Source organism: Elephantulus edwardii, unplaced genomic scaffold, assembly GCF_000299155.1.
Source record: "Elephantulus edwardii isolate Elephantulus edwardi_28Jun2011 unplaced genomic scaffold, EleEdw1.0 scaffold00086, whole genome shotgun sequence".
Taxonomy (NCBI): domain Eukaryota; kingdom Metazoa; phylum Chordata; class Mammalia; order Macroscelidea; family Macroscelididae; genus Elephantulus; species Elephantulus edwardii.
Genome location: NW_006399836.1, coordinates 634,730 through 649,255, shown reverse-complemented (window position 1 = coordinate 649,255; position 14,526 = coordinate 634,730). Strand labels below are relative to the sequence as shown.

Below are 14,526 nucleotides of genomic sequence, written 5' to 3'. Positions count from 1 at the left end.
GATGGGTGGATGGGTAGATGGATGGATGGATGATGGATGGACAGGGTAACAACAAGAAGGGAGTGGCATAATTAGCTCTGTGCAGAAGAGTTTATATTCATCTCACCTAGTCTGATAAATTCATCATCCATCCATCTCTTCATTATCCATCTATTCACCCATTCATTTGCTGGCCTTTCATCTGTTCAGCATCCATCTATCCATTGTCACCTGGGTATCTGTCTGTCTATTAAATACCTATCCATATTTCCATTGTCTGTCCATTCATCAGTCCATTAACCGCCTACGCATACATTCATCCACTCACCCACCCACTCATCTATCCACACTCACTCATCCACCATCGTCCATCATCCAGCCAGCCATTATCCACCCATCCATCATCCGTCTATCATCTGTTCATCTATTTGCTCATGTTATCCATCCATCCATTCATACGTATTTCTGTCTGTCCAGTCATCTACTTATCCACTGATTCATTCATCTACCTGTCAGATGTCTTGTGATTTATCCATCCATCCATCCATCCATCCATCCATCCATCTCCCTATCTCCTATCTGTCCAATTACTCACCTTTCCATTTATCTGCCCATCTAACAGCCATCTCCCTGTTTATTTATTTGGCCACTTGTCCATCCACCTATCCGTCTACTGAGAGGCACACAGCATGAAGGAACAGAGCACTAAGCCAGGATGGGGATGATGATGCCAAGTAATCACCAGGGTCTCACATGCCCACTGTCCTTTGTAGTTATTAACTGCTTTGTTGTTGTTGTTACGTGCCGTCGAGTCGCCTGTGACTCACAGTGACCCAACGTACAACAGCCCTAAACCCTGCTCTGTCCTGGGCCAATCTCACTGTCTCCGACACACCTACCCCCATTATCCTAGTGACTGAATCAATCCATCTCATCGAGGGTCTTCCTCTTCTGCACTGTCCCTCCACCCTCCCAAGCATGATGTCCCTCTCCAGGGACTGGTCCCCTCCTTGCAACATGTCCAAAGTATGTCAGACGAAGCCCCAGAATCCTTGCCTCCAAGGAGCAGCCTGGCTTCACCCTCTCCAGAACGAACTTGTTTGTTCTCCTAGCAGTCCATGGTGTATTCAGTACTCTTCTCCCGCTCCACAGCTCCAAGGCATCAATTGTCCTTCTATCATCCCTATTCATTGTCCAGCTCTCTGATGCATAGCAAGTGATTGCAAAGACCATGGCCTGTATCAGGTGCACCTTAGTCTCCAGACTGACATCATTGCTCTTCAGTACTTTGGAGAGGTCCCTAACAGCAGACTTTCCCAACGCAATTCATATTTTAATTCCCTTGCTGCTGGTACTAAGAGTGTTGATTATAGAGCCAAGCAAACGAAAGCTGTCAACAATCTCAATCTCTTTACAATCTATCATGTTGCTGCCAATTGGCCCAGTGGTGAGAATCTTTGTTTTCTTGATATTGAGCTTCAATCCATATTGAAGGCTGCCGTCTGTGACCTTCTGCAGCAAGCGATTCAGGTCCTCCTCAATTTCAGTAAGGAGGGTTGTGTCATCTGCATAACACAGATTGTTGATGAGTCAACCTCCAATCCTGATGTCACATTTCTCCTCATACAGCGCAGCCTCCTGGATAATCTGTTTTGAGTATAGATTGAAAAGATATGGAGATAGGTAAATTTCTTTAACTTTAGGCAACCTCTCTAGGCCTCTCTTTTTCCAGGTATGAAATGGGTAGAGGAATACTTAAGCATCTGTGAAGGTGATGCCCAATCGGTGACTTGTAGACAGACCTCCAGCACAGAGGGGGCTGGCACGGGACCGTTTTTGAGCTTCCTGATAGACATGCCCTTGTTCCCAAGCCATGCGGCACTCATGTATTTGGGAGAATCCAGAAAATAGATGGAGTGTCATGGCAGCACCTGTGCAACCTGGCCTGCCTGGCCTCATGCACCAAGTCCCAGCCTCTGCCCCATTCCCTGTGCCCTGGACGAGAAAACCTCAGAGGTGGGAGGAATTAAAGGGTGGGGTGACAGCTTCTTATCTGCCTCTCTCCTCTGGATAGTGGGGATCTGCAGGAAGAAGTGAAACACCATGAGAGTAATGTGCTAATTTGCTTAAGTGACGCCTCCAGCCAGTGGTGTGATAAATGAAGTCCTGAGTGAGTGCTGCATCCAGTCTCTGGCCAACCTTCCTCCCCAGTCCCTTGCTGCCTTCCACTGCGGGGCCAGGAGGGGCTCGGGGAGGGGTTAGAGGGTAGACATTCTGATCTGGTGGCCTTGCTGAGGTCTAAGTGGATGGATGGCCTGGGAGTAGGACCAGCTGGATTTGTCACCACTATCCCACCAGTTCTGGGACCTGGCCAGGTCTCCTGACCTCAGCCTCACTTTCCTCGGCTACTTCCCTTTGGTGATAAGGCCAGTGCCATCGGGTGATACGGCCTCACGGTGGCCCTGTAGGACGGAGGCTCATCAGGCCTCCAAAGCTGTGAGCTTTATGAAAGGCAGCTCTGCTGACACAGTTAGGAGTGTGTTGTGCAGCTCCCTGGAAAGTTGGTAGTTCAAATCCGCTAGCTTCTCCTTGGGAACTGCATGGGGTGGGGAGGGGGTCGCCCTGAGTGGGAATTGCCCTGGTGGCCATGGCTGTGGTTGGGTGCAGGAACCACTGTGGAAGCAGAGTGCCACAGCATTCTCCCCTGATGTTTGCAGACCAGCATTTTAACCACTTCACCACCAGGGCCCCTCCTGTCAGCTGCAGGGCAGACGCACTACAGCCCGGCTTGGAGAGTCTGTGCAGATTTGAGACCCCACCCCCTTTTCCTGGGTGGCTGGCCTGATTGTGGGGTCCTGGGCTCACAGCTATCACTGCTGTGTCCTCTGAGACCCTGCTCAGCCATGTGGGCCTAGATGCGGGTCCACACAGGCGGCCTGAGCTCTGTTGTCCAGTGCTCCTGTTACTAGAGGGACTCACCTGACCAGGCTCTGCGGGGATCTGCTGGGGATGGGGCTGGGTGAAGGAGAGGACAGGGAAGGTGTGCAGACCTGTCAGCTCCCTGGGCTGAAGTGGTGGGGAGGACAGTCATCCTCATGGCCGACATGAAGTGCCCAGTGCTGGGGCCAGGGCTTCATCCTTCTGATGTCCACGGACTTTGACAGACACGTCACAGATGAGCATGGCTGTGGGGCCCAGGCAGGCTGCAGCAGGAGTGCAGGGGACTGGGTAAGGGACAGTTGGGACGGACAGGGACTGGGAACGCTGGACATTTGAGCCTAGACACTTCATGACTGGGCCACGGCTGTATGACTTAAAAATGTATCTGCTGCACACCATGTTTATTGCGGCTTTGTTTGCAATAGCAAAGACCTGGAAACTACCCAAGTGCCCATCAACAAACGAATGGATAGAGAAGCTGTGGTATATTCACACAATGGAATACTATGCAGCATTGAAAAACAAGGAATTCATGAAATATTATACAAAATGGGTGATCCTGGAGGACATTATGCTGAGTGAAATATCTCAGTCACAAAAGGACAAATACTGCATGGTGCCACTGTTGTAAAATGAGACTGACATCAGGGTTGAGGGAAGACAGAAAAGGAGGGGAGGAATGATGTATATTGCAATGAAACAGATAAGGGAGAGAACTGTTTAAAAGGGATCTGTGAATGGGTATTCTTGTCATGACAGAAGTCCAGAGTGAAGGCTGCATAGTGGAGTGGACTTGCGGGGAGGGATTGTATAACAATGAAAGTGTTTTTCTTTCTTTTCAAGAAAAGTGAATTGGGGGGGGGTTGGGTAGGGAGAAAAGTGCAACAATGAGTGACTGGAAACCCTAAGTCTCTGTGAACTTTCATTAAAATTAATTTACAAAAACTCCCAAAACAAAACATATCTACAAGGGAGCTCTGGTGGCCTAGGGGCAGGAAGCTGCACTGCAATCCCAGAGGCACAGGGTTCAAATCCATCAGATGCTCTGCTGGAGAAGGAGGGGCAATCTCCTCCTACACCAGGCAGATCTGATTTGATGGTACATACATTAAAAAAAAAAAGAAATCAAAGATGAAAATGTGTCTATTCCAGAAAACACAATGAAGGGAGTTTTATCGGGAACCACTCCCTTTTCTGGTGCTGACAGTGGGTTCAGGTTGCAGAAGTGCCTGTGTCACACACTTCTTCATTCACATGGTGTTTCCTACAGGCGTTCTCATGCGTGATGTGTTATATAATCAGTCACCGGTGGACCTTGCCCGTCACTACCTTGTCCTTTTGCCCGGATCCTTCCCATTTGCTCCCCCCATCCCACCCCCCTAGCAGACTGTGCAGCCCTGTGGTTTCTTTCACCCCTATCCATCTTCACCAGCAAACCAACTAAGAAAAAGAAAATAAGTAAGATAGAATGTAGATAAATGATTGTATAAAACACAATGTGAATGAAAGGTTATATAAAACAATGTATGCCAATGAAACATAATGTAAAGGAATTATTCTATGAAAAGAAATAAAAGTTTTGAAAAGAAATAGGACATCTGCACCCAGATATTTAATCAGATAAGGAATTATAAAAAATAAAACTGGAAGTTTTTTTTTTAAAGAGAGAGATTGTGCCTGTGAATGAGGCTGGCCTGCAGGCTTTTAATTTGCAATTTCTGGCCCTAGGGAAGCTGACACTTTCATTGTTGTTTTAGTTGTAGTTTTGAAAATTTTCAGTGTGATGTGCATGAAAGTCTGCAGGGAAGATTGTGACTCCATTCAGCCAACCCCCAGTTGAGGTCCCCAGAGTGTGACCACATTCCTCCCACCCTCGCCTAGGATTCTGGTTTCCACTCATCTTCCTGTCCTCTCGCCTTCTGAGATATCATGTTCCCTTTTCACCTTGTCTGGTGGATAGTTCTAAGGATCAAATGCCTTCCTGGCTTTATTCACCTTAGAACTGTGCCTATTTTGTGACAGAAAGCTGTGCTGCTGGTGAGTTAAATGCCAGGATCATAATCTCAGGGCTGGACAGTTCCTCACTGGACCAGTAAACCTGGCCCTTTTTCTGATTTTCATTTTCCTGTGTGCTCTATCCAGAACCCTGGATACTGGCCATCGGTAGTGGTAGCCGGACACCATGTATTTCTTCTGGTCTCATGGAGATTACAGGTCTCGAGATCCGTCATTACGGAGGATGAATTGTTTCCACCTGAGCTGACTGAACTTCCAGGGGCCTTGTACCTCTTCCACTTGGGGTCTTTGGTAATCCCAAGATGGTCTCACAAGGCAGGGATCACGGTTCCCACATCCTACGGGAGACAGTTGAGGCACAGGAAGTGAAGGGGTACCATGGTCAGTGGTAGAGCTGTCTGGGAATTCAGACCATCGGAGCCTCCGTCCATGTGCCTGTGTCTCTGTGGAGGGAATGGTCAGCACAGAGCGGTCCCTGTCCTTGCCCAGCATGGATGTTGGGTGGTGCGAGTCAGGGCAGCAGGCCGTTCTTTTCTGCCCACTTGGTCCTGAACGTCTCTCCAGGGGCAGATTGCCCCATAAGCTGTGGTCAGAGGACTCACCACCTCAGTCACGTGGATTTCAGCCTCGATGTGGTGAAAACGTGTGAACAATTCACTGTGGGTGAGTTGGTAAGGACCAGAACACCTTTGCTCACCTTGCTCCCAGGCCCAAGCCTCTTCCACACTCAGTGAGTGAGTCTTCCTGGAAACCAGGTTTTGGGGTGGTCCTTGGTGTCCCTGGCACTGCCTGAGACCTGTGAGCCTGGCTGGGCATTCACTTACTCCCTCCCCCCCATGCTTACCTGGTCCACTTCCCACAGGGAGAGGCTGGAGGAAGGGGTGGGCTTCCGGGTTGACCCTCATCATTGCCATTGGTTTAGACCAGTGTCCGGGGGCCATCACGATCCTCTCCAGGCTCATGGAGCCTGCCAGTGAATCTGTGGGAGGTGGGGAGTCCTGGGTCCAGACTGGATCAAGTTGGCTCTTTTGTGGATGGGGGACAGGGTCAAGGGGCTACTTATTGTCTGAGGGGACTGTGGACTCTGCAGCGGCTTCCCAGGGGCCCGCTGCTCACAGACTGCTAGAGGGCACCTGCTGAGGTCTGGTCCCTGCTCGGCATAGCCCCCCAGAAAGCAAGCAGGGAAGGCCCAGCTGTGGCGAACTGGTTTATGAGTCAGAAGCAAAGCTGGGTTGCCAGGGGCCGGCTAGTTGGTTCTAACTCCTGAACGCCCTGTGGCTGACAGAGCAGGGCACTGCCCAGACCTCACAGTCACTGCCCCAGAGAGCCCACTGTTGCCCATCGTGTCAATCCATGTTCTCAAGGTTCTCGTCCTTGGGGTTGACCCTCCACTCTGCCAACACAAGGTCCTTCTCCATGGACGGGCCCCTCCTGACGATATGGTCTGAGGACGTGAGACCCGCCATCCAGGTCACTAAGGAGCATCCTGTCTTCACTTCTCCCGGGACAGGCTGCCTTGACCTTGGTCAGCCGTGGGATGTTCTGTACTGGCCATTAGGGGAAAGCTGTGCTGTCGTCGCTGTGCTGACACACTGTCCTCCTGGCGTTGGACTTGACTTTTGTCCTGCACGGCGTGGGGGCCAGTGTGGGCTCTGCATTGTCCAGGGCTCTGGCTGGACTCTGTAAGAGACTTGCAGCTCCTGTCAAGACACAAAGTGCAGGGAGTCCATCCTCCGCGTGGTGGGACTTGGACTGGAGGTCCAGGGATGGTCTTTTGGGGGCCTGGCTGGGGGTGTCTGCAGCTGAGGGGTTCTCACCCTGCCACCCCTCCCACTGGTCTCAGGGGCTTGGGCAGGAAGGACTGTGGGGATGGTGACTGGCCTTGAGCTTCCAGTGAGCTGAGGGTTCTGAGTGGAGACTGAGTGGAAGGGCCACCAGCCATGTGTCGTCTGTCTGTCCCCGTAGGCAGCCTGTGGCTCCTGGAAGGGCCTCCAGCCGTGTGTCTGTCTGTCTGTCCCCATAGGCAGCCTGCCCTACGAGTATAAGATTGTGATCGCTGGCAACCACGAGCTGACCTTCGACCAGGAGTTCATGGCCGACCTGATCAAACAGGACTTCTACTACTTCCCTTCCGTGTCCAAGCTGAAACCTGAGAGCTACGAGAACGTGCAGTCGCTGCTGACCAACTGCATCTACCTGCAGGACTCGGAGGTGACCGTGCGCGGCTTCCGCATCTACGGCTCGCCCTGGTGAGTGGCCGCCGGCCGGAGCAGGAGCCCTGGGGGGGCGTCACCTGCAGGGCAGCCTCGGCAGGGTTCTCTCACTCTCTGTGCCTCAGTTTCCCCGTGTCTAGCAGGAAAGTGGTATGACAGGCGAGTCTCTGCACTGCACTGCTTCCTGTGCCCGCTTGTTGTCAGTAAGTGGATTCTGACTCTCTGTCCTTGCAGGAGAGGGTAGACGTGGATGGTGAAACTTCTTCTCTCCTACTTTGGGCGTGTTGCCAGGAGAGGCTATTCCTTGGAAAGGGACATCGTGCTTGGAAAGGTGGAGGGTCAGCAGAAGAGAGGAAGACCCTCAGTGAGGTGATGGACATGGTGACTGCCGCGGTGGGCTCATGTGCGTTAGGGATGATGAGGCCGGCACAGGACAGGACAGGGTTCAGATCTGCTGTTCATGGGGTCGCTGTGAGTCATACTCAACCTCACAGCACCTAACAACAACAACGACCTCCCCAGAAGTTACCTGCCACATCTTTCACCTGTGGAGCAGCTGGTGGATTCAAACCACTGACCTTTACATTAACAGCAAAGTGCCTTAACCACAGCACCACAGGGCTCCTTGTCTCACGTGACCTCAGACAAGAGCCAGCCCACTGTTGTTGAGTTGGTCCTGACTCCTGACGGCCCTGCGAAGGGTCTCCGAGGCTGTCGGTCTTTATAGGAATTAGTGCAGCACTTGTCTGTCCGTTTGCTGCGCTGGGGTAACTGGTGGGTTGCTGTGATGCTGAAAGCTGTGCCTCTGGTGTGTCAAATGTCACAAGGGTCACTCATGGGGGACAGGTTCAGCAGCGCTCCCAGAGTAAGACAGACTAAGAAGCAGGATTGGCCATCCACTTCTTAAATAGCAGGCTTCTGAAAACCATGCAAATAATAGAACACAGATAGTTATAAAATTACAGGATAGGACAGAGTTCAGGTCTGTTGCTCATAGGGTTACTGTAGGTCATACTCAGCTTGACAGCTTCTAACAACAACAACAAACCTTTATGGGAAGAGATGGCCTAACTTTCTCCTGTGGAGCAGCTGGTGGATTCGAACTGTCAACTTTTCAGTTAGCAACCTGACACTTTATGCCTTATACCACCAGGGCTTGTTCCTATGGTGGGCATTATTCTTATCCCCATTTTACAGAGAAGGAGACTGAGGCACTGAGATGGGAGGACCCAACTGAAGGTCACACGGCTAGGAAGGGGCGGAGCCAGGTGACTGGCAGCAGAACTCCTGCTTTAGCCATGACGGGCCCACTGCAGAGGTGTGGGTGAGGCCACTGTGATGCAGGGACCATCACTGTAAAGCGAGTCACACGTGTGTTGTGGATTACAGCGCCCGGCACAGTGGTGTTCACGCTGCTGTTGTCAGTGCCACTGAGTCGGTGCCAGCGACTTGCCTGGAGCAGGGTCCCCACAGGCCTTCAGAGTGCTGTGAGCGCGGAGAACTGAGGTTCCTGGCAGACGCACCGGGGAGAGGTCCACGGGGGATGCTTGGAGGGGGTGGATGCGGGGTCACTTTAGCGAGGGAAAGCTGCAGAGGGGTCTCAGGGGAGGTGGAACGCCTGCTCACTGACCACGTGTGGACAGCAGCCTGTGAACAAGCACATGCCCGCGGTCACTGGGCTGGGCAGGACGGCATGAGACGGGCCGCTGCTGCTCTGTGTGGTGGCAGGCGGACCCTGTGGCACCGTCATGTCTGGGGCGAGTCTGTGACGTGATTGGCCTGGGGCTGGACGGTTTTTTGAGGGGGAGGGTGACGTGTGTGCAGAGGCCTGGAGCCGTGGCCTGTCCCTGACACGGGGCCTGGGGTTAGGGGTGTGAGATCCTGCTTGGGAGGGGACGTTCTGCACTGGCTTTGCCAGTACTGGGCTTCCTTCCAGGGTGTGATCCCCAGCCTGGTCACCTCACAGTGTCCACTGATGGCCTCTACAGTCTTGCCTGGTGTTTTCTGCGTCTCCTACTGGACGGGGAGGTGGGAGCCTCAAGAGGGTGGGAGATGTGAGGTTTGTGTCCACGGGCTGCTCAGTGGGAAACGCCGGGGTTGTTGTGCAGGGATCGGGGTCAGGTGTCCCGGAGTGCCTGTCCCTCCATCTGTTTAACCATGAGCCCGCACGCTGACACGGGAGCTGTGCTTAGCACAACGCCTGCACACAGTTGATGTTAGTGCCACTGGGTCGAGTCCAGATCACAAGGGACCTGTTCTATCCTGTGCCATCACCATCATCATCTCGACGTACTAGAGCCCACCACTCAGTCTCCGTACATCAGTTGAGGGTCTTCCTCTCTTTCGCTGACTCTCCACCTTTCCCACTATGATGCTGCTGTCTGAGGAATAGCCTCTCCTAATAACATGCGCAGCATATGTGAGGTGAAGCTTTGTAATTTTTGCTTCCAGGGAGCACTCACTCTGGCTGCACCCTCTCCAAGACATTTCTGTTTGTTCCTTTGGTGATCCCTCCGTATTTCATACTCTCTTCCAACACCACAGCTGAAAGCCATCAATTCTTTGTCCAGCTCTCAGAAGCATGTCAAGTGATTGAAAATACTGGAACAGGTCTGAAACAGGTGCACTTTAGTCCTCAGACTGACATTGTTGCTCCTCATTTTGGAGACGTCCTTGACTGCATACTTTCCCAGTGCACTACGTCTCCTGATCTGACTGCCAATACCAAGTGTATTGACTGTGGATCCAAGTAAGTTGAAGTTGTTGACAGTTTCAATCTTTTCTCTATCATGATGTTGCCTATCGGTTCAGGGGTGCAGATTTTTGTTTTCTTGACATTGAGATGGAATCCATATCGAAGGCTGCATTCCTTGATCTTCTGCAGCAAGTGCTTCAAGTCCTCCTCACTTTCAGCAGCAAGGTTGGCACACAGTAGGTGCTCGATAACACGGTCTCCGTTCCCATAAGCCACTTTAATTTTGAGTTCCAGAAAAATGTTACCTGTAACCCAACAATCAGGGATGACCCAATAGTTGGTATTTTCCTGTATCTTCCCCCCGCCCCTTTCATTCTATCTGTTCCTGGTTCTCTCTTTTGCTGTTATGCACCTGTCTGTCTTTCTATCTACCTACCTACACACCTGTCTGTTACCCCTCTACCATTCACTCATTGTTTCTTTTTACCTTTCCATCATTGCTTTCCAGTCCAGCGATCATCTGTGCATCTGTGTTCATCTGCCTGTCCTCTCTGTCCTCTTGGGTCAGCCATCATCCTAGCTGTTGCTCTTTGTATCCACTCACCTGTCTTAGCGCTAAGCTCAGGCTTGCAACACATGTGAAGTTTTCCATCTTGTTTTGAAAATGTAATATTTTTTGCTATGAGCATTTCCTAAGCATGGAGAAATATCATTCAAAAAGATGTGACAGTTTAATGGCTGAAAATAGCATCTCTTTGCCCCCCACCCTCTCACACCCTGGTGTTTGTTTTATTAAAATATACTGAAATGTATACACTGACAGAGTGCATATCCGTGAATTGTCATGGAGCGAGATCTAACGTGATCCACACCCTGGAAGGCTTCCCCACCCCCACCCCCGCCCACCCCGAATACTGTCCCCCAGCCCAGGATAACCACTGTCCCAACCTCCAGTGCTGAGTGCTTTCTGTCCTTTCTGCTAAGGAATTCTCCAGTCCTCTGTGGCACAAGCTCTCAGGCAATTCAGTGCTCCTGAAAGTCATTCATTCAGTGCTGTTGGTGTCCAGTTAGTTTGTTAATTTTGGTTACATGCACACAGTGTATCTTTCCACTGACTGGCACTCACCATGACCCCACCCCTGTCAGAGGAGCACTGCATTTTCAGTGTTTGATTTCCTAGATTCAAACTGTCATCCTTTGGGTTTGCAGCTGAGTATGGGCAACTGTGCGTACCCCCGGGGTTATCTATTCTGTCCCTCCCCCTCCACTGTCCCCCAGCCCAGAGTAACTGCTATTCCAGCTTCTCTGGATGGAGAGACTGACTCCCCACGGTCTCTATCCTTCATTGTATGAATAGAGCACAGCTTGTTTTTGTGGTTGTTACAATGTTGCTGCTACAATTGCTACTGTGAACTCTCTTACTGTCTTTTAATGGGCAGCTCTGTTGAGTACACACCCAGGGGTGGGATCACTGGCCTATCAGCTGTGTGTTCAGCCTCAGTCCTGTAACAGTTTTGCCAGGAGGTTGAGTGTTCCTGGCCACTAGCCATGGTTGACAGCGATATCTTCCTGTTTTCATTTCAATTCCCTGGTTACTGGTGATGTTCAGTACTTTCTCAGTTGGACATTTGTTTTTCCTCCATTTGTAAATTATTTGTTTATGCCTGCTGGCCATTTTTCTTCTTGGGGAATTAGTATTTTTAAAAGTTAGTTTAGGAGCATTTCATGTAAAAACAATGTGAACTGTTGCCAGAGTTGCTGCTAGGATGCCTTTATAGTTTCTTGCTTTTTCCTTCCAAGACTTTTTTCTTCCTCCTAATTAGTGGTGGTGTGCACCACTGAGTCAGAACTGACCCACAGCTGACCCTGCAGTGGGTTTTCCGATGCCGAAAGTCACACCGCTGGAGACTGCCCATCCTTCTCCTGTGAAGCAGCTGGTGGGTTCAAACCATGTACCTTTGTGCTGGCAGTGCAGTTCCTTACCACGACGCCACCAGAGCTTGCTCCTGATTGGAGAGTTTTAAATTCTTAAATAGGGGAATTTCTCCTCCGTATCTTTGTGATCTTGCCTTCCACTTTTATGCAAAGACATATCCTCATCTTGAGATCCATAACACACTCCTTCTGGATTTTTAGGCGCTCTGGTGGCGCAGTGGGCTAAGCATTGCACTGCTAACTGGAAGGGGGCCAGTTTGAACCCACAAACCACCCTGCAGGAGGAAAGATGGCAGTTAGGATTTATGGTCTCAGGAGCCCTGTGGGGGTGTTCTGCTGCATCCCAAAGCATTGCTATGAGTGGGAGTCTACTTGACTGCAGGGACCTTGATTATTTTAGGTTTTGAACCCTAGTGGCACAGTGGCTAAGGTGCTGGGCTGCTAACTAAAAGATCAAGGGTTTGAATCCACGAGTCACTCTGTGGCAGAAAAACGGGACAGGCTGCTTTCATAAAGATTTACAACTTTGGGTGGGGGCTGGTTAATTATAGGGTCCCACAATCTGATGTGGGTGGAGGGTGAGGTCGGGGAAGCAAATGGTAAAGATCTGATGTGAAAAACAGTGTATATGAACTTTGTAAATAAACGTGTGTGTGTGTGTGTGTGTGTGTGTGTGTACACACAAACACATAAAAAGGTACAGCTTTGGAAGCCCTTTGGGTGCAGTTCTGCTCTCTCCTGCTTTGTTGTTGTTGTTGTGTGCTGTGAAGTCGGAACCGACTCAGAGCCGTCCTTCCAGCAGTTTTTAGGAGAGGCTGTACGTTGCATGGGAGGAGATTGCCTGTGAGAGTGGTTTCTCCAGGGAGCAGCTGGTGGATCTGAACCGTGTGCCTTTGGGTTGGCAGTGCAACTCCTCACCAGGGTCGCTGTAAGTTTCAGTCAGCTCATTGTAAGTAGTTAGCGGTTTTATGAGTTTTTATGAGAGTGGGTTTATGAGTTTTTGCTGTAAGTTGGTGCCGACCCACAGCTACCCTTCCTCACAGCTGCCCTTCCTCAGGTCTGCAGGCCTGTAAAGCTTTACGAGGGGGGAGTACCCGTCATTCTCTTTCAGAGCTACTGGTGGATTTGAACTATCAACCTTTCAGTCAGCAGCCAGACACTACTAAAGTGGCGGTCTTTTACTTGTGACGATCGAGGCTGACTTGATGGTACCTTATAACAATAATAGAAGAAGATAGAAGAATCAAAGTTAATGGCTCATTTTTTTCCTGATTCATTAGAGAATAATCTACTTCTTCCAAATGGCTTTGTGATGATTTCTTTCTTTTACAATGAAATCCTGTGTATTACCGTTCACTTTATAGGCCCTGTCATTGCCCACCCTCTGTCTCTACATGTCATTTTATAGTTCCGTGTTGTTTCAGCATACGATGCTATAAAACCCCTCCTTCCTCCCTTTTCGGATTTCCTCAGCTAATACTGCGTCGTTATTCTTCCAAACTTTAGATTTACTTCGTTAATTTCCCCCCAAATCTCATCAAGATTTTAATGAACATAGTGATGAAACTGTATTTGGTTGCTTGTTTTGTGTTGTGATCTGTTCTCCTCACGGTAGCTCATTCTGCCCATCTGGGAGTCAGTGCCAGCCCTGCTCAGCCAAGCTGCATTTTGTAGTTTTTCACGAAGGCTTTGCCTGTCTGTGCACAAGGACTTCGGCGTCGTTTGCTTTGAGAACTTCTGAAGCAACATGCTGTCGGACTTGACTTTTCCCCTAAGAGTTTTGGTTGCATAATAGTACAGGTTGCTCCTTTTTTATTTGTTGTCATTGTCATTGTGCTTAGGTTTCTGTTAGGCTTCCTGTGTTCTTTAGTTTTTATCTTGTGCTGAAGCTCAATGTCAAGATGACAGATTCTCTACGGTGGGCCAATTGGCAGCACCATGGTGGATGGAGAAGAGACTGAGGTTGTGAACAATTACAGCTTGCTCGGCTTTACAGTCAGCACTCTTGACACCAGCAGTCAGGAAATCAAAAGATGAGTTGCATTGGGAAAATCTGCTGTTGGGGACCTCTCCAGAGTGCTGAGAAGCAACGATGTCAAGTCTAGAGACTAAGGTGCACATGATCCAGGTTGTGGTCTTTATAATTACTTGCTATGCATCAGAGAGCTGGACTGTGACGAAGGATGACAGAAGAAGAATTGATGCCTTCGAATTGTGGTCCTGGAGAAGAGTCTTGAACATACCATGGACTACCCAGAACACAAACAGGTCTGTTTTGGAGAGGATGAAACCAAATTTCTCTTTGGAGGCAAGGATTTTGAAGTTCCTTCTCACATACTTTGGGCAAGTGGCCAGGAGGGACTGGTCCTTGGAGGAGGACATCATGTTTGGAAGGGTGGATGGACAGCACAGGAGAGGAAGACCCTGGATGAGATGGATTGACAAAGTAAGTAGGGTAGTGAAGGTAGATGTGTCCAGGTCAGTGAGACTGGCTCAGAACAGGACAGGGTTCAGAGCCACGGTGAGTAAGGTCGCCATGAGATTTGACTTGATGACACATAAGAACAACAACAACATGTAAGATTATTTTTATTTGCTTTTATCTTCTAACCTGGTAATTTAAAAGACACTCTTTTCTCAGAGGTGCACGGTTCTAATCCACCAGGTGCTGTGCTGGAGAAGGAGGAAAAATCTCTTCCTGTACCAGTCAGACCTGATTTGACGGTACACACAAAAAATAATGAAATA

General features: G+C 50.0%; 1 protein-coding gene across 1 annotated transcript in view; it reads left to right on the top strand.

The window, feature by feature from the left end:
- Window positions 1-14,526, top strand: part of MPPED1 (metallophosphoesterase domain containing 1) — an 84,262-nt gene that overhangs the window by 45,268 nt on the left and 24,468 nt on the right. Inside the window, exon 3 of the mRNA XM_006890044.1 lies at window positions 6,959-7,184. Coding sequence (XP_006890106.1) covers window positions 6,959-7,184 — 226 coding nt within the window. The remainder of the gene's footprint in view (window positions 1-6,958; window positions 7,185-14,526) is intronic.